General features: G+C 40.9%; 1 protein-coding gene across 9 annotated transcripts in view; it reads left to right on the top strand.

The window, feature by feature from the left end:
* Positions 1-12,831, top strand: part of dagla (diacylglycerol lipase, alpha) — a 485,173-nt gene that overhangs the window by 416,846 nt on the left and 55,496 nt on the right. For all 9 annotated transcript variants that reach the window (XM_078549077.1, XM_078549076.1, XM_078549078.1 and 6 more), the window contains 3 exons: positions 1,895-2,037; positions 3,948-4,016; positions 12,728-12,800. In XM_078549077.1, the coding sequence (XP_078405203.1) occupies positions 1,895-2,037; positions 3,948-4,016; positions 12,728-12,800 (285 nt within the window). The remainder of the gene's footprint in view (positions 1-1,894; positions 2,038-3,947; positions 4,017-12,727; positions 12,801-12,831) is intronic.

Below are 12,831 nucleotides of genomic sequence, written 5' to 3' on the forward strand. Positions count from 1 at the left end.
AGATGCAGTATAATGTGGATAAATGTGAGGTTATCCATTTTGGTAGCAAAAACAGGAAGGCAGATTATTATCTGAATGGCTATAAAATGAGAGAGGGGAATGTGCAACGAGACCTGGGTGTCCTTGTACACCAGTCGCTGAAGGTAAGCATGCAAGTGCAGCAGGCACTAAAGAAGGCAAATGGTATGTTGGCCTTCAGAGCCAGAGGATTCAAGTACAGGAACAGGAATGTCTTGCTGCAATTGTACAGGGCCTTGGTGAGACCACACCTGGAATATTGTGTGCAGTTTTGGTCTCCTTATCTGAGGAAGGATGTACTTGCTATAGAGGGAGTGCAGCGAAGGTTTACCTGACTGATTCCTGGGATGGCGGGACTGACATATGAGAAGAAATTGAGTCGATTAGGATTATATTCGCTGGAGTTCAGAAGAATGAGGGAGGATCTCATAGATACCTATAAAATCTTAGCAGGACTAGACAGGGTAGATGCAGGAAGGATGTTCCCGATGGTGGGGGAGTCCAGAACCAGGGGTCACAGTCTGAGGATATGGGGTAGGCCATTTACGGCTGAGATAAGGAGAAATTTCTTCACCCAGAGAGTGGTGAGCCTGTGGAATTCGTTACCACAGAAAGTAGTTGAGACCAAAACATTGTATGCTTTCAAGAAGGAGTTAGATATAGCTCTTGGGGCGAAAGGGATAAAAGGGTATGGGGAGAAAGCGGGAGCAGGCTATTGAGTTGGATGATCAGCTATGATCATGATGAATGGCAGAGCAGGCTCGAAGGGCCAAATGGCCTACTCCTGCCCCTAGTTTCTATGTTTCTGACTACATGGAATGCACTGACGCAGGACTGCCTTTGCATCCACCCCTTTCCTCCTGTACTCCAGTCAACCCCCCTTGTCATGTGTCTCTGTCCACCCCTTTCCTCCTGTGCTCCAGTCACCACCACACCCTGCGCGCGCGCCCCCCACCCCCCCCCCCCCCACCACAGTCGTGTGTATATGTCCACCCCTTCGCTCCAGTGCTCCACTCAATGGCACCCCCAGACCCCCACCCACCCCACAGCATGTTTCGCTGTCTACCCCTTCCCACCCAGGCTCCAGTCACCCCCCTACACTTCATCAAGTGTGTGCCTTCCAGCCCCTTCCCTTGCCTCTGTCTAGTCTCATTCCACCCCTCCCCCAAAGTCATGCATGTACCTTCCAGCCCCTTGTCTCTGTCTAGTCTCATCCCCTGCCTTCCCACACACCCCCCACCTTCCCGTCACTCCCCCTAGTCAAGTGCCTGCCTTCCAGCCTACCTTTCCCTTCCCGCTGGCCTTGCCTGAGCAAACTTGGCATGGAGTCGGAGCAGCAGTGAGAGCCGTGCAATGAAAGGTAGGCGAGCGCTGCATGCACAAGTCATGAGTGAAGTACAGTTCGCCAGGTGCACATCAGTTATATCCAGTCATGATTCACACCAGGCTAATTAGCCGTTGGTTAGATTTGGAGTGGGAGCATGATTCTGGTAAGCTGGCTTTTTACTGAGCGTTCACGAGATGCAAAGACATGCAAATACAGTTCCCAAAATGGCGAAGCAGGCAACCCAACCCACCATGAAAGTTGGGAGGGCGGAATGACAACCTGTTTTTACACTAGAGGGGCTGGAAAATCCCGCCTATTTTTTTGCTTATCAGCCAATGGGTGTAGAAGTTGGGAAATCAGGTACTTTAAACAGTTTTTTTTAAGAAAAAGGTAATTAATATTATTTGAATCGCTTAATAAAATAGCAGTAACTCACGTATTGCCATCTACTGATAGAACAAGTTTCTGAGCATATGTCATTTATGATTACAGTAAACAGCAAAACCAGAAAGGGAAATCTGTGCTTATGCTTCTCTTATTTACCACCAGGGAAGAGGGACCAAATATTATGGATTAGTCGTGGTTGGACATTCTTTAGGAGCTGGAACTGCAGCTATTCTTTCTTTCCTGCTCAGACCCCAGTACCCCACCCTACATTGTTATGCATACTCTCCACCTGGAGGACTTCTTAGGTAAGTGCATATGTTGTGCTACAGATAGATCTTTGTAATCTCTTTTTTTCATTCTTTCATGGGCATCGCTGGACAGGCCAGCATTTGTTGTCCAACTGAGTGGTTTGCTAGGCCATTTCAGAGAGCAATTAAGAGTCAACCACATTGCTATGGAGTCACATTTAGGCCAAACCAGGAAAGGAAGGCAGATTTCCTTCCCTAAAGAACATTAGTGAACCAGATGGGTTTTTACAAACATCAATCATAGTTTCATTAATTTCACTGAGACTAGCTTTTTAATATTCCAGATTTATTAACTGAATTCAAATTCCACCAGCTACTGTGGTGGGATTTGAAGCCATGTCCTCTGAGCATTAGCCTGAGCCTCTGGATGACTAGTTCAGTGACATTACCACTACGCCACCATCTCCCCCTGCAATTAGTGAATAGTTTCAATTATGTATTTTATTCAGCAACTGATAAGATTAATCATATTTTGGAATAGTTTAAACTAAATAGGAGTTGAAATATGTATGAACTATTTTTATTAATACATCTATCTTTAAAATATTAAAAACACTGTCACTGTATACATGTTGCACTTTAATACAAATACAGTGTACCTCTGAGCTGAAACTGATGGTAGCATTTCAATTTGCTAAAAGCACATTCTTTGGGCAGAGTAGAAGGTGCTTGACAAGGAATTACTGAGTACTAACATTTAGTACCCAACATAGGAAGTGCTTTACAAAACAAAAATAAAAATACCTGGAAAAACTCAGCAGGTCTGACAGAATCTGCGGAGAGGAACAGAGTCAACGTTTCGAGTTCGTATGACGTTCTGTTGAAGAGTCATATGGACTCGAAATGTTGACTGTGTTCCTCTCCGCAGATGCTGTCAGACCTGCTGAGTTTTTCCAGGCATTTTTATTTTTGTTTTGGATTTCCAGCATCCGCAGTTTTTTGCTCTTATCATAGGAAGAGCTTTGTTTTCTAGACTTGACATCGCTCATCCTAATTTGCACAAGATTCACACAAAAAAAGTAAAACAAGGATTTGGTTAATTGGAATACTGATCGAGTTCCAATTTATACCAATCAGCATGTCCTTCAATTTAAAAGAAGCTTCTTTAAAAGATATGTTTAACAGAACTAATCATGCGTCTGTTGCTTGTGATATTTTCTGTGAGTTTACCAATCTTCATTGGATTGGTTTAATTTACTTTATTAAATTTCCTTTAACATTTTATCAAAACACAGAAATATTAAAAAGGTAGATCACTATGGTAAGTGTATATTAAAATAAAATATTATTGACTCCTCCTTAACCTTGTACATTAAGCCACTGCCTGGTGTAGTACTGAACGTTAAAGATCAGATTGTCCCAGTCCTTGCCTGTACTCCATTATGCTTTGGTTACCTATTCAGACAATATAATTTGACTTCAGTATCTTTGGATTAGGGGCAAATCAGTCAGGATCCATATTCCTAGTTCTAAACAACAATCCGGCTGGAAAGTACATGTTTGGATGTTGGGTGAGGACAGCTTTGGGGTTTGCTGTGATTGCCCCTAGATCAAATAGTCTGCTGAAGGCTACAGCCTAAACTCTGAAATAAAGAATGGCCACTTGGACAAAATACTTGATGGCTGTTGGTGCCCAAGGAATCATGTCCTCGTAAGAATCATTGTCTTCAGGAGAGGAAAGAGGAAAGAAAATGCTAATTTTGTTCTACATGAAAAATGTATATCACATTAGCTTATTAAGTATTCCTTTGAGTTTATGTAAGTATGTCTTTCTTTGCTGTTTTGTATTTGATCTGTTGATGTGAGATGTTGAATGCCCTTCAGCATTACCATGCCTACAACTTACAGTTAAAGAAGTTATCAGTTTAATTGTTCTTTTCTAATATATCTTCTAATTTAATCCTTAGCTGTGATGCAATGGAATACTCGAAGGAGTTTGTGACGTCTGTCATCTTAGGGAAGGATCTGGTACCAAGGCAAGTTGAGAAATCTTATTTAATTTTACCACATGCTCGACCTACTGTAATACATTGGAACCTCAATCTGTGCTTTTTCACTATTTACAATCCTGATTCTCTGCTAGAATTTTTGTAGATCTCAAGGATAAGTTTTACATGCTTTATTCAATTGTTTTTATTGATTTTTTCAGTTTTGTGTTGCGATACAGCAAGATCAATGTTCAGGATGTGGAACACATAGTGGATTTATTTATTCTCTTAGCTCTGATTTTAGCTTTTGGTCTTATTTACCTGGGGCAGAATTTTCTGCCTGTCGGGCGGGCGGGCCCGACCCAATCTCCGGCGGGTGGGAAGCTGATCCCCGCTGGAGAAGCGGGCCCCGCCGCCATTTTACGTGGGCGGGCCAATTAAGGCCGGCCCAGTGTGACGTCCGGCGGGAAGCGCTGTGCGCTTCCTGTGCAGGCGGGGAAGGATTCCCCAAAAGCAAGAGCATGCTCTTTCGCGCATGCGCACGAAAGAGCGCACAACTCCCTGAGGCAAAGTGCAGCCTCAGGGAGATTGCTTACACTTTGAAAAATATGAAAAATAGAAAAAAAAAATCCCTAACATGTCCCCTCATGTGACAATGTCACATGAGATGGGACATGTTCATAATTTACATAATAAGTTTATTAAATTTTTAAAAACGCTACATGAAACCTCATCCCGCCGATGGATGAGGTTTCATGTATTTTCTATTGCCCACCGGGGCTCCTGGCTTGCCCGCCAACCTTAAGGTTGGACGGGCAGGTCCTTTAATTGTATAATTGCTCCTGTCAAGGGCCTCAATTGGCCATTGACAGGTCGGCAGGCCCGCAGCTGATTTTGCTGTGGGACCGCCTTCCTGAAAATTTTAATGGGCTGGGATGGCGTTGGGGGTTCCGCCCGATGTCATCCCACATCATTTTGCGTGTCGGTGAGCGGCCCCTGCTCGCCGACGGCAAAATTCTGCCCCTGGTGTCAAGTCCTGGCTTTAGAAAGGAAATTAGCAGGAGTTGGGCAGTCTGCAGTTAATAATTGTATCATTTTTATAATGTTGAAAAGAAGATGGTGCTTGTTCAGGTGATTTAAATAGAGCAGTCACAAAATCAAATAGCACTATGTCTGACTGAGTATATGGTACTCTTGGCTATCTGATGTGGGAAAGTTCTCTCTATTGTGTTAAATACTTAAGATGCCGCTTCATAAGTAATTAGGAACCACATATTTGTTTCCTATGGTGAGTTGCTGAATGAATACAACTATAAATTTGTTCCAATAGTGAATATTGGACACAAGACCTGCATTCATTTCAGAAGCTGTACTATTTGAAAATAATAAAGGAAGAGAACTTCAGATTGTCATGAGATTTGAAATACTTTTCCATATTATTGCCCTGACACATAGGCCTGGAGCTTCCGCTAGGTTTGCAATTTGGGAAATGTGCTCAAAATGCACTGGAATTTGCTGAAGTGAAGTTTTTTTTTATTCATTCATGGGATGTGGGCGTCACTGTGGCAAGCATTTAGTGCCCATCCCTAATTGCCTTTGAGAAGGTAGTGTAGAGCTGCTTTTTTGAACTGTTGCAGGTACGCCCACAGTGCTGTTAGGGAGAGAGCTCCAGGATTTTGACCCAGCGATAGTGAACCCTTGTCAACCCAAGCCTGGATATTGTCCAGGTCTTACTGCATTTGGACATGGACTGCTTCAGCATCTGAGAGTCGCGAATGGTGCTGAACATTGTGCAATCATCAGTGAACATCCCCACTTCTGACCTTACGATGGAAGGAAGGTCATTAATGAAGCAGCTGAAGATGGTTGGGCCTAGGACACTACTTTGAGGAACTCCTGCAGTGTTGTCCTAGAACCTAGTTGATTGACCTCCAACAATCACAAATATCTTCCTTTGTGCTAGGCGTGACTCCAACCAGTGAAGAATTGACTCCAACTTTGCTAGGGCTCCTTGCTGCCTTACTGCCTCACACACAAATCTCCACTCAAATTAATCTATATAAGTGTTATGACACAGCAGTTGGTTAAGGCTGAGTTGTTTAAATCCCAGAGGGAAACTTGAACGACTGCCACAACCTATATTTTCAATTAGTATGTTTGAAATGCAGCTCTGAATTCAGAAATGAAACTACAAGCCTCAAGAGGTTTTTATATATCAGAAGGATAGGCAGGAAAGAAAAGGAGGTGATGTAACTTTATTAGTAAAGGAAGGGATCAATGATATAGTGAGGAATGATATAGGTACTGGAGAGCAAGACGTAGAGTCAGTCTGGGTGAAATAAGAAATAGCAAGCAAAAGAAGTCCCTGGTGGGAGTAATCTATAGGTCCCCAAACAGTGGTTCTGCAGTAGGGCACAGTATAAACCAGGAAATACTGGGAGCATGTAAGAAAGGCACAGCGATAATCATGGGTGATTTTAATATGCATGGGAGCATGTAAGAAAGGCACAGCAATAATCATGGGTGATTTTAATATGCATATAAACTAGACTAATCAAATTGGCAAGGGCAGCCCCGAGGGAGAGTTCATAGAGTGTATTAGAGATTGTTTCTTGGCGCAATATGTTGTGGAACCAACCAGGGAGCAGGCTATTCTGGATTTGGTTTTGTGTAATGAGATGGGATTAATTAATGATCTCATAGTAAAGGATCCTCTAGGGAAGAGTGATCATAGCATGCTAGAATTTCACGTTCAGTTTGAAAGCGAGAAACTTGAGTCCCACACTAGTGTTCTGGAGTTAAACAAAGGTTAAACATAGGCATGAGGGCAGATTTGGCCCTAGTGGACTGGGCAGGAAGACTACAAGGTAAGACAGTTGATGAACAGTGGCAGGTATTTAAGGTGATACTCAATTCCTCCCAAGTAAAATATATTCCAAAGAGGAAGAAAGATGGTAAGAGGAGGAAAAAGCATCCATGGCTAAGCAAGGAAATTAAAGATAACATAAAGGCAAAAACTAAGGCATACCACATTGCAAAGGTCAGTGGCAGGCTGGAAGATTGGGAAACTTTTAAAGATCAACAAAGGATTACTAAAAAAATAATAAAAAGAACAAGGGTAAATTATGAAAGAAAACTAGCGCAAAATGTAAAAATTGTTAGCAAAAGCTTCTACAGCATATAAAAGGAAAGAGAGTAGCTAAAGTGAATGTTGGTCCCTTGGGGAGTTAATAGTGGGGAACACAGAAATGGCAGAGACGCTTAATCAATATTTTGTCTCGGTTTTCACAGTGGAGGACACTAGTACCACCCCAATAGTAACAGGTAGTGCAGAGGGTATAGAGAGGGAGGAACTTAGAACAATCACCATCACTAGAGAAAAAGTACTGAGCAAACTATTGGGATTAAAGGGTGACACGTCCCCAGGACCTGATGGCCTACATCCCAGGGTCTTAAAGGAAGTGGCAGCGGAGATAGTGGATGCATTGGCTATAATATTCCAAAATTCCCTGGATTCTGAAAAGGTTCCAGGGGATTGGAAAAATGCTAATATAACGCCCTTATTCAAAAAGGAGGGGAGGCAGAAAGTAGGAAACTATAGACCAGTTAGTTTAATGTCTGTCATTGGGAAATTATTGAAATCCATTATAAAGGAAGTAGTAATGGGGCATTTGGAAAGTCAAAATGCAATCCATCAGAGTCAGCATGGTTTTATGAAGAGTAAATCGTGTTTGACTAATTTGCTAGAGTTCTTTGAAGATGTGACAAGCAAAGTGGATAATGGGGATCCTGTAGATGTAGTATATCTAGACTTCCAGAAGGCCTTTGATAAGGTGCCGCACAAAAGGTTAGTACACAAGATAAGATCACACGGAATTAAGGGTAATATATTAGCTTTGATAGAGGATTGGCTAACCAACAGAAAGCAGAGAGTTGGGATAAATGGGTCTTTTTCTGGCTGGCAAGCTGTAACTAGTAGGGTGCCACAGGGTTCGGTCCTTGGGCCCCAAATATTTACAATCTATATTAATGACTTGGATTCAGGGATAGAAGGTACTATAGCTATATTTGCAGATGACACCAAAATAGGTGGGAAAGTAAGTTGCAATGAAGAAATAAGAAATTTACAAATGGAGATGGACAGGTTAGGTGAATGGGCCAAAATTTGGCACATGGAGTTTAACGTGGATAAGCGTGGGGTTATCCATTTTGGTCAGAAGAATAAAAAGGCGACTTATTATTTAAACGGAGAGAAACTTCAGAATACTTCAGTGCAGAGGGATCTGGGTGTCCTCGTGCATGCATCGCTGAAAGCTAGTATGCAGGTACAGCAGGTAATAAGGAAGGCAAATGGAGTTTTGGCATTTATTGCTAAAGGAATAGAGTATAAAAATAGGGAAGTGTTGTTAAAACTGTACAAGGCATTGGTGAGACTGCACCTGGAGTACTGTGCACAGTTTTGGTCCCCTTACTTGAGGAAGAATGTAGTTGCATTGGAGGCGGTTCAGAGGAGGTTCACTACATTGATTCCAGAGATGCGGGGCTTGACTTATGAGGAGAGATTGAGCAGTTTAGGCCTATACTCGCTAGAAGGATGAGAGGAGATCTAATTGAAATATATAAGATGCTAAAGGGGATAGACAAAGTAGACATGGAGCGAATATTTCCCCTTGTGGGGCATTTTAGAATGAGAGACCATAGTTTTAGGCTAAGGGGTGGTAGATTTAAATCAGAGATGAGGAGGAATTACTTTTCTGAAAGGGTCGTGAATCTGTGGAATTCACTACCTCAGAGTGCAGTGGATGCCGGGACGCTGAATAAATTTAAGGAGGAGACAGACAGATTTTTAATTAGTAACGGGTTGAAAGGTTATGAGGGGAGGGCGGGAAATTGGAGTTGAGGCCGAAATGAGATCAGCCATGATCGTATTGAATGGTGGGGCAGGCTCGAGGGGCTGAATTGCCTACTCCTGCTCCTAGTTCTTATGTTCTTATATTCTTATATAAACTAAATTAAACATTTATTAATTTAACAAGAAATTAAGCACATACACATGTATACATAACTACCATAATAACTTTTAAACAAATTAATCACTCCCAGGTAAATCTTCACCAAGGCAACAGTAACCCATAGACTTTAAACAGACACCAGGCAAAGCACAATTGACCTTATGAATTCAAAATGAGGTTCTTTGCAATTTGGTTCCTTTGCAGACACAGTTGTAGGGCTTACAGTCTGCCTAGATCTTACATGCCTCTGACCTGCACATACAAAACTTCTTTCTGTTTATACCTAGCCTTTCTTTTGAATGTAAATTCTCATTGTATCACTAGGCCTTTGAACTCCATCTCTTCCAGCAATAAACCCTCTTTCATCGCACCAATTTTATTAGTAATATAAACACATTGCTTGATGTCTCCTAGCTAGGTGCAAGATTTTACTCCCTTTTGAACAGTTTATTCAACAAATGCAAATGTACTCTTTACCTTCTAGCCTTACGTTTATCTAGTTAACATTTCAAACTACTATACATCAAAGCACCCAGAATAGCTAGCTTTAATCCAATTAAACCAACACGCAGGCACAGACCCTACTACAAATCCAATTTAAAAATAATTTCCAATAATATTATACACAATATCTCTTCATGACAATAAGGCTGAGTGTAAAATTTCCCATGTGTCAACACAATCATGTAGCTTTACAGATCATGAATTATTTATGATAGGGACATGGCCAATAGGACCTCAAGATTACTGGATGAAACTATAATTTAAACTAAAAATGTGTTCAAATAATTGCTGCGGTTGAAAAATCTGGCCAGTTAGTGATTAGGGCAAATAAATTTGTTAAACTTCAACTCATTTGAATTGCAGTGAAACACCTGGCCATATTGTTTTAGATACTTCTTCTCACCTCTTTCTTCTCCCCTCCACCACCCCCATCCCCATTGCCATATCTGATTCTCTAACACAAAGGATAGCTTTTGGCCTCCAACCATGCCTCTTTAATGGGGTTATGCAGTATATGGGAACTCAACTATATCTCTTAAACATGTGGGCATATATCAGGGCCTGAGAAAAGCATCATCTGTGTACAAAACTCATAAACTTGCAAAGTTAGCTAATATTCTGTTTGAACAGAAAACTATATTCGCTTCCTTAATATTCATATTGAATTTTATCCTTTCACCATGTTGCATATGAATATAGGAACAGGAATAGACTATTCAGCCTCTCAAGCCTATTCTGCCATTCAGTTGGATCATGGCTAATCTGTCCCTTCATTCCACTTATCTACATTGGTTCTGTACTCTTTAATAAGCTTGCCTAACTGTTATGACCTCTGGATGTTAAATGTTGGTTATGTTTTAAACAGTCTCCCTTAATTCAAGGTAAAATAGAGTAGTGGAGAGCGGCACGTGACCTCATACGAAGTCTGTCCGGAGACAAGCCCATGTTACCTGGTTGCCACAGGGGCAGGGACCCAGGTTGAAACAAATTGAAAGTAAGGTGCAAATTTTAACACCTGAACACAAGGGAGAAAGGCAGCTGTTTTTGCTGCTTTCAGACTCTCAGAGGCAGTCAAACCGAAAGATTCAGGGAAGAAGATTCACAACAGGTGCTGCTATGGCAGGAAGAAGAAAAGGACTGTTTTTGGGTTAACCACCGAGCGGAGAGCTGGTGAGGACTGAACCCGTTTTCAAGGAAACAAGGAATGTGAAGAATTAAAGGCCATGGAATCATCAGAGGGTACCATGCAATGGGAAGTCCAACTGATTATGCTCAAAGGGTTGGGCAAAGGGAACTTTGTTCAAAAGGAAGATTCACCCTGGTGAAACAGAGAGAAGAGATCCTGTTAGAGCCAGGAGGAGTTTTGGATTTTAAGCACAAGACTACAATTCTGCGGATAGTACAGTGTAACATTTAAACGTGGCATGGGGTTTTCGGCTGTAAGTTAATTGGGAATACCTTTTTGGTAGTTTAGTGTATTAGTTGCCTACTTACTAATTTGTTTGTTTGTATGTTTGTTACAGTAAAAATTTTAAAGCAGGAAATCTTGTCACGTGATCATTTTTATCAGTCACTAGGAAATTCATATCTCTTAAAAGTTATCAGTCTCTATGGCAGATCGTAACATAATCAATCTCAGTTTTGAAATTTTCAATTGATCTAGCTTTTTGGAAGTGTGTGTTACAGATTTTTACCACGCTTTGTGTGATGAAGTATTTTCTGACATCACCCCCTGAATAGCCTAGCTCTAATTGTACCCTTGTTCTGAACTCTCACACCAGAAGAAATAGTTACTCTCTATCTGTCTTATCAAATCCTTTAATTATCTGAAAACACTGTAATTAGAACACCTTTGAAACTTCTTTATTCAAGGGAATACAGGCTTATCATAGTTTAAAGTTTTAACCCATGTTTCATTTGCTGAACATGGGCCTTGAAGGCCAGTGTTTCCATCCTAAGGTGTGGTGCCCAGGTTGAAATATATAAGCCTATTTACTATTGAACACTCCTTGGTAGTACAGAACTAGTATATTGCTGAAAAGAGAGATATGGTGCCAAAGCTTTTCGCCTTGCACTCATCAGGACAAACACAAGAATGCCAAATTTCAGGCGATCACAATTTATACTATTAGAGAAAAGGGTGCTGATTGGTTAGCAAGTTGACTCTGATTGGCCAAGGCATTGCCATGGAGAAAGCAATGGGGAACTATAGGCTCCCCAAGCTTCCTGGTAATTCAAAAATTTGCAAGGCTTGAACATATTCCTTTTGTTTTGAATGCTCATTTGTGAAGAAGCATTGAGTAATGTGAGTGAAGAAATTTCTGTGCATCTTTCTAATATTCATAATTAAATAGTGAAGAAAATATTTTATTTATCATTTGACAACAGTTGTCAGTTTGCCGAGCAATTATTTCCTTTTAGAAGCAGCTTGACAAAATCTGGTTTTCTGAAAGTCTAGAAAAGATGGTAGCCTTTTTTGGGGAGGGTGGGTGAATCACTAATTGCATGCGTGGCAGAAAAGGTTTGTTTATTTCTAGTATTGTGTCCTGGGCCTGAAAGCTAATACCACAAGTTGACTATGCTCTACATGTGGAAGGTGGTGTATATACAAAGGCAATTTTTGTTTAAATAGCCAAATTACTACATACTTCACTTAATAATGGAGCAGAAGATTTCATTTTGCAAAACATGATGTAAATTAAGATTTTATTGTACACAAATATTCATATATTCTTTGGTACAGTTTATTGTGTACATGTTCTTGTCAATCGTCTTAAACCTCCTCACATAGGTTTTGCACTGGATAAAATTGCCCGCCTTGCCTTGTATTAAATATAGATTCTGATGGCTGTAGTTGAAATCCAGCATTATAGGATGATGGCTACATCATCATGGAGCTTGCTGTAATAAATAAAAAAGCTGAAATATTCATGGCTTTGAATGAATTGACAGGTAAATTTGTTCACTGTAGCAAAGCATACAAATGTCAGGCAATTAGCACGTAAAAATAGGTTGAGAGTTAGGAGTTCAAAGATTGTGGTTCTGCACTCTAATATTTTAATTGAGCCTGCTACAAATCACATTTGGTTGGGCAGCCTCCATTCCCTGGTCACACTAGACAAAAGATCAAGTAGGTTGGTGCAGTTTCATTTGTGTGCAGTTGGTTCGATATGCAGTCTTTTTACAAGTACCTTTCTTGTATTTAGCATTACCCATTGCATTACTATTCTTATATTCCTGTAGACTTGGTCTGTCCCAGCTAGAAGTCTTTCGTAGACACCTACTTGATGTGTTGCAGAAGAGCAATAAACCTAAGGTATGCCTTCCCATTCTTCTAGCTTGTGCTT

The sequence above is a fragment of the Cetorhinus maximus genome, chromosome 9 (assembly GCF_964194155.1).
Source record: "Cetorhinus maximus chromosome 9, sCetMax3.hap1.1, whole genome shotgun sequence".
NCBI lineage: Eukaryota > Metazoa > Chordata > Chondrichthyes > Lamniformes > Cetorhinidae > Cetorhinus > Cetorhinus maximus.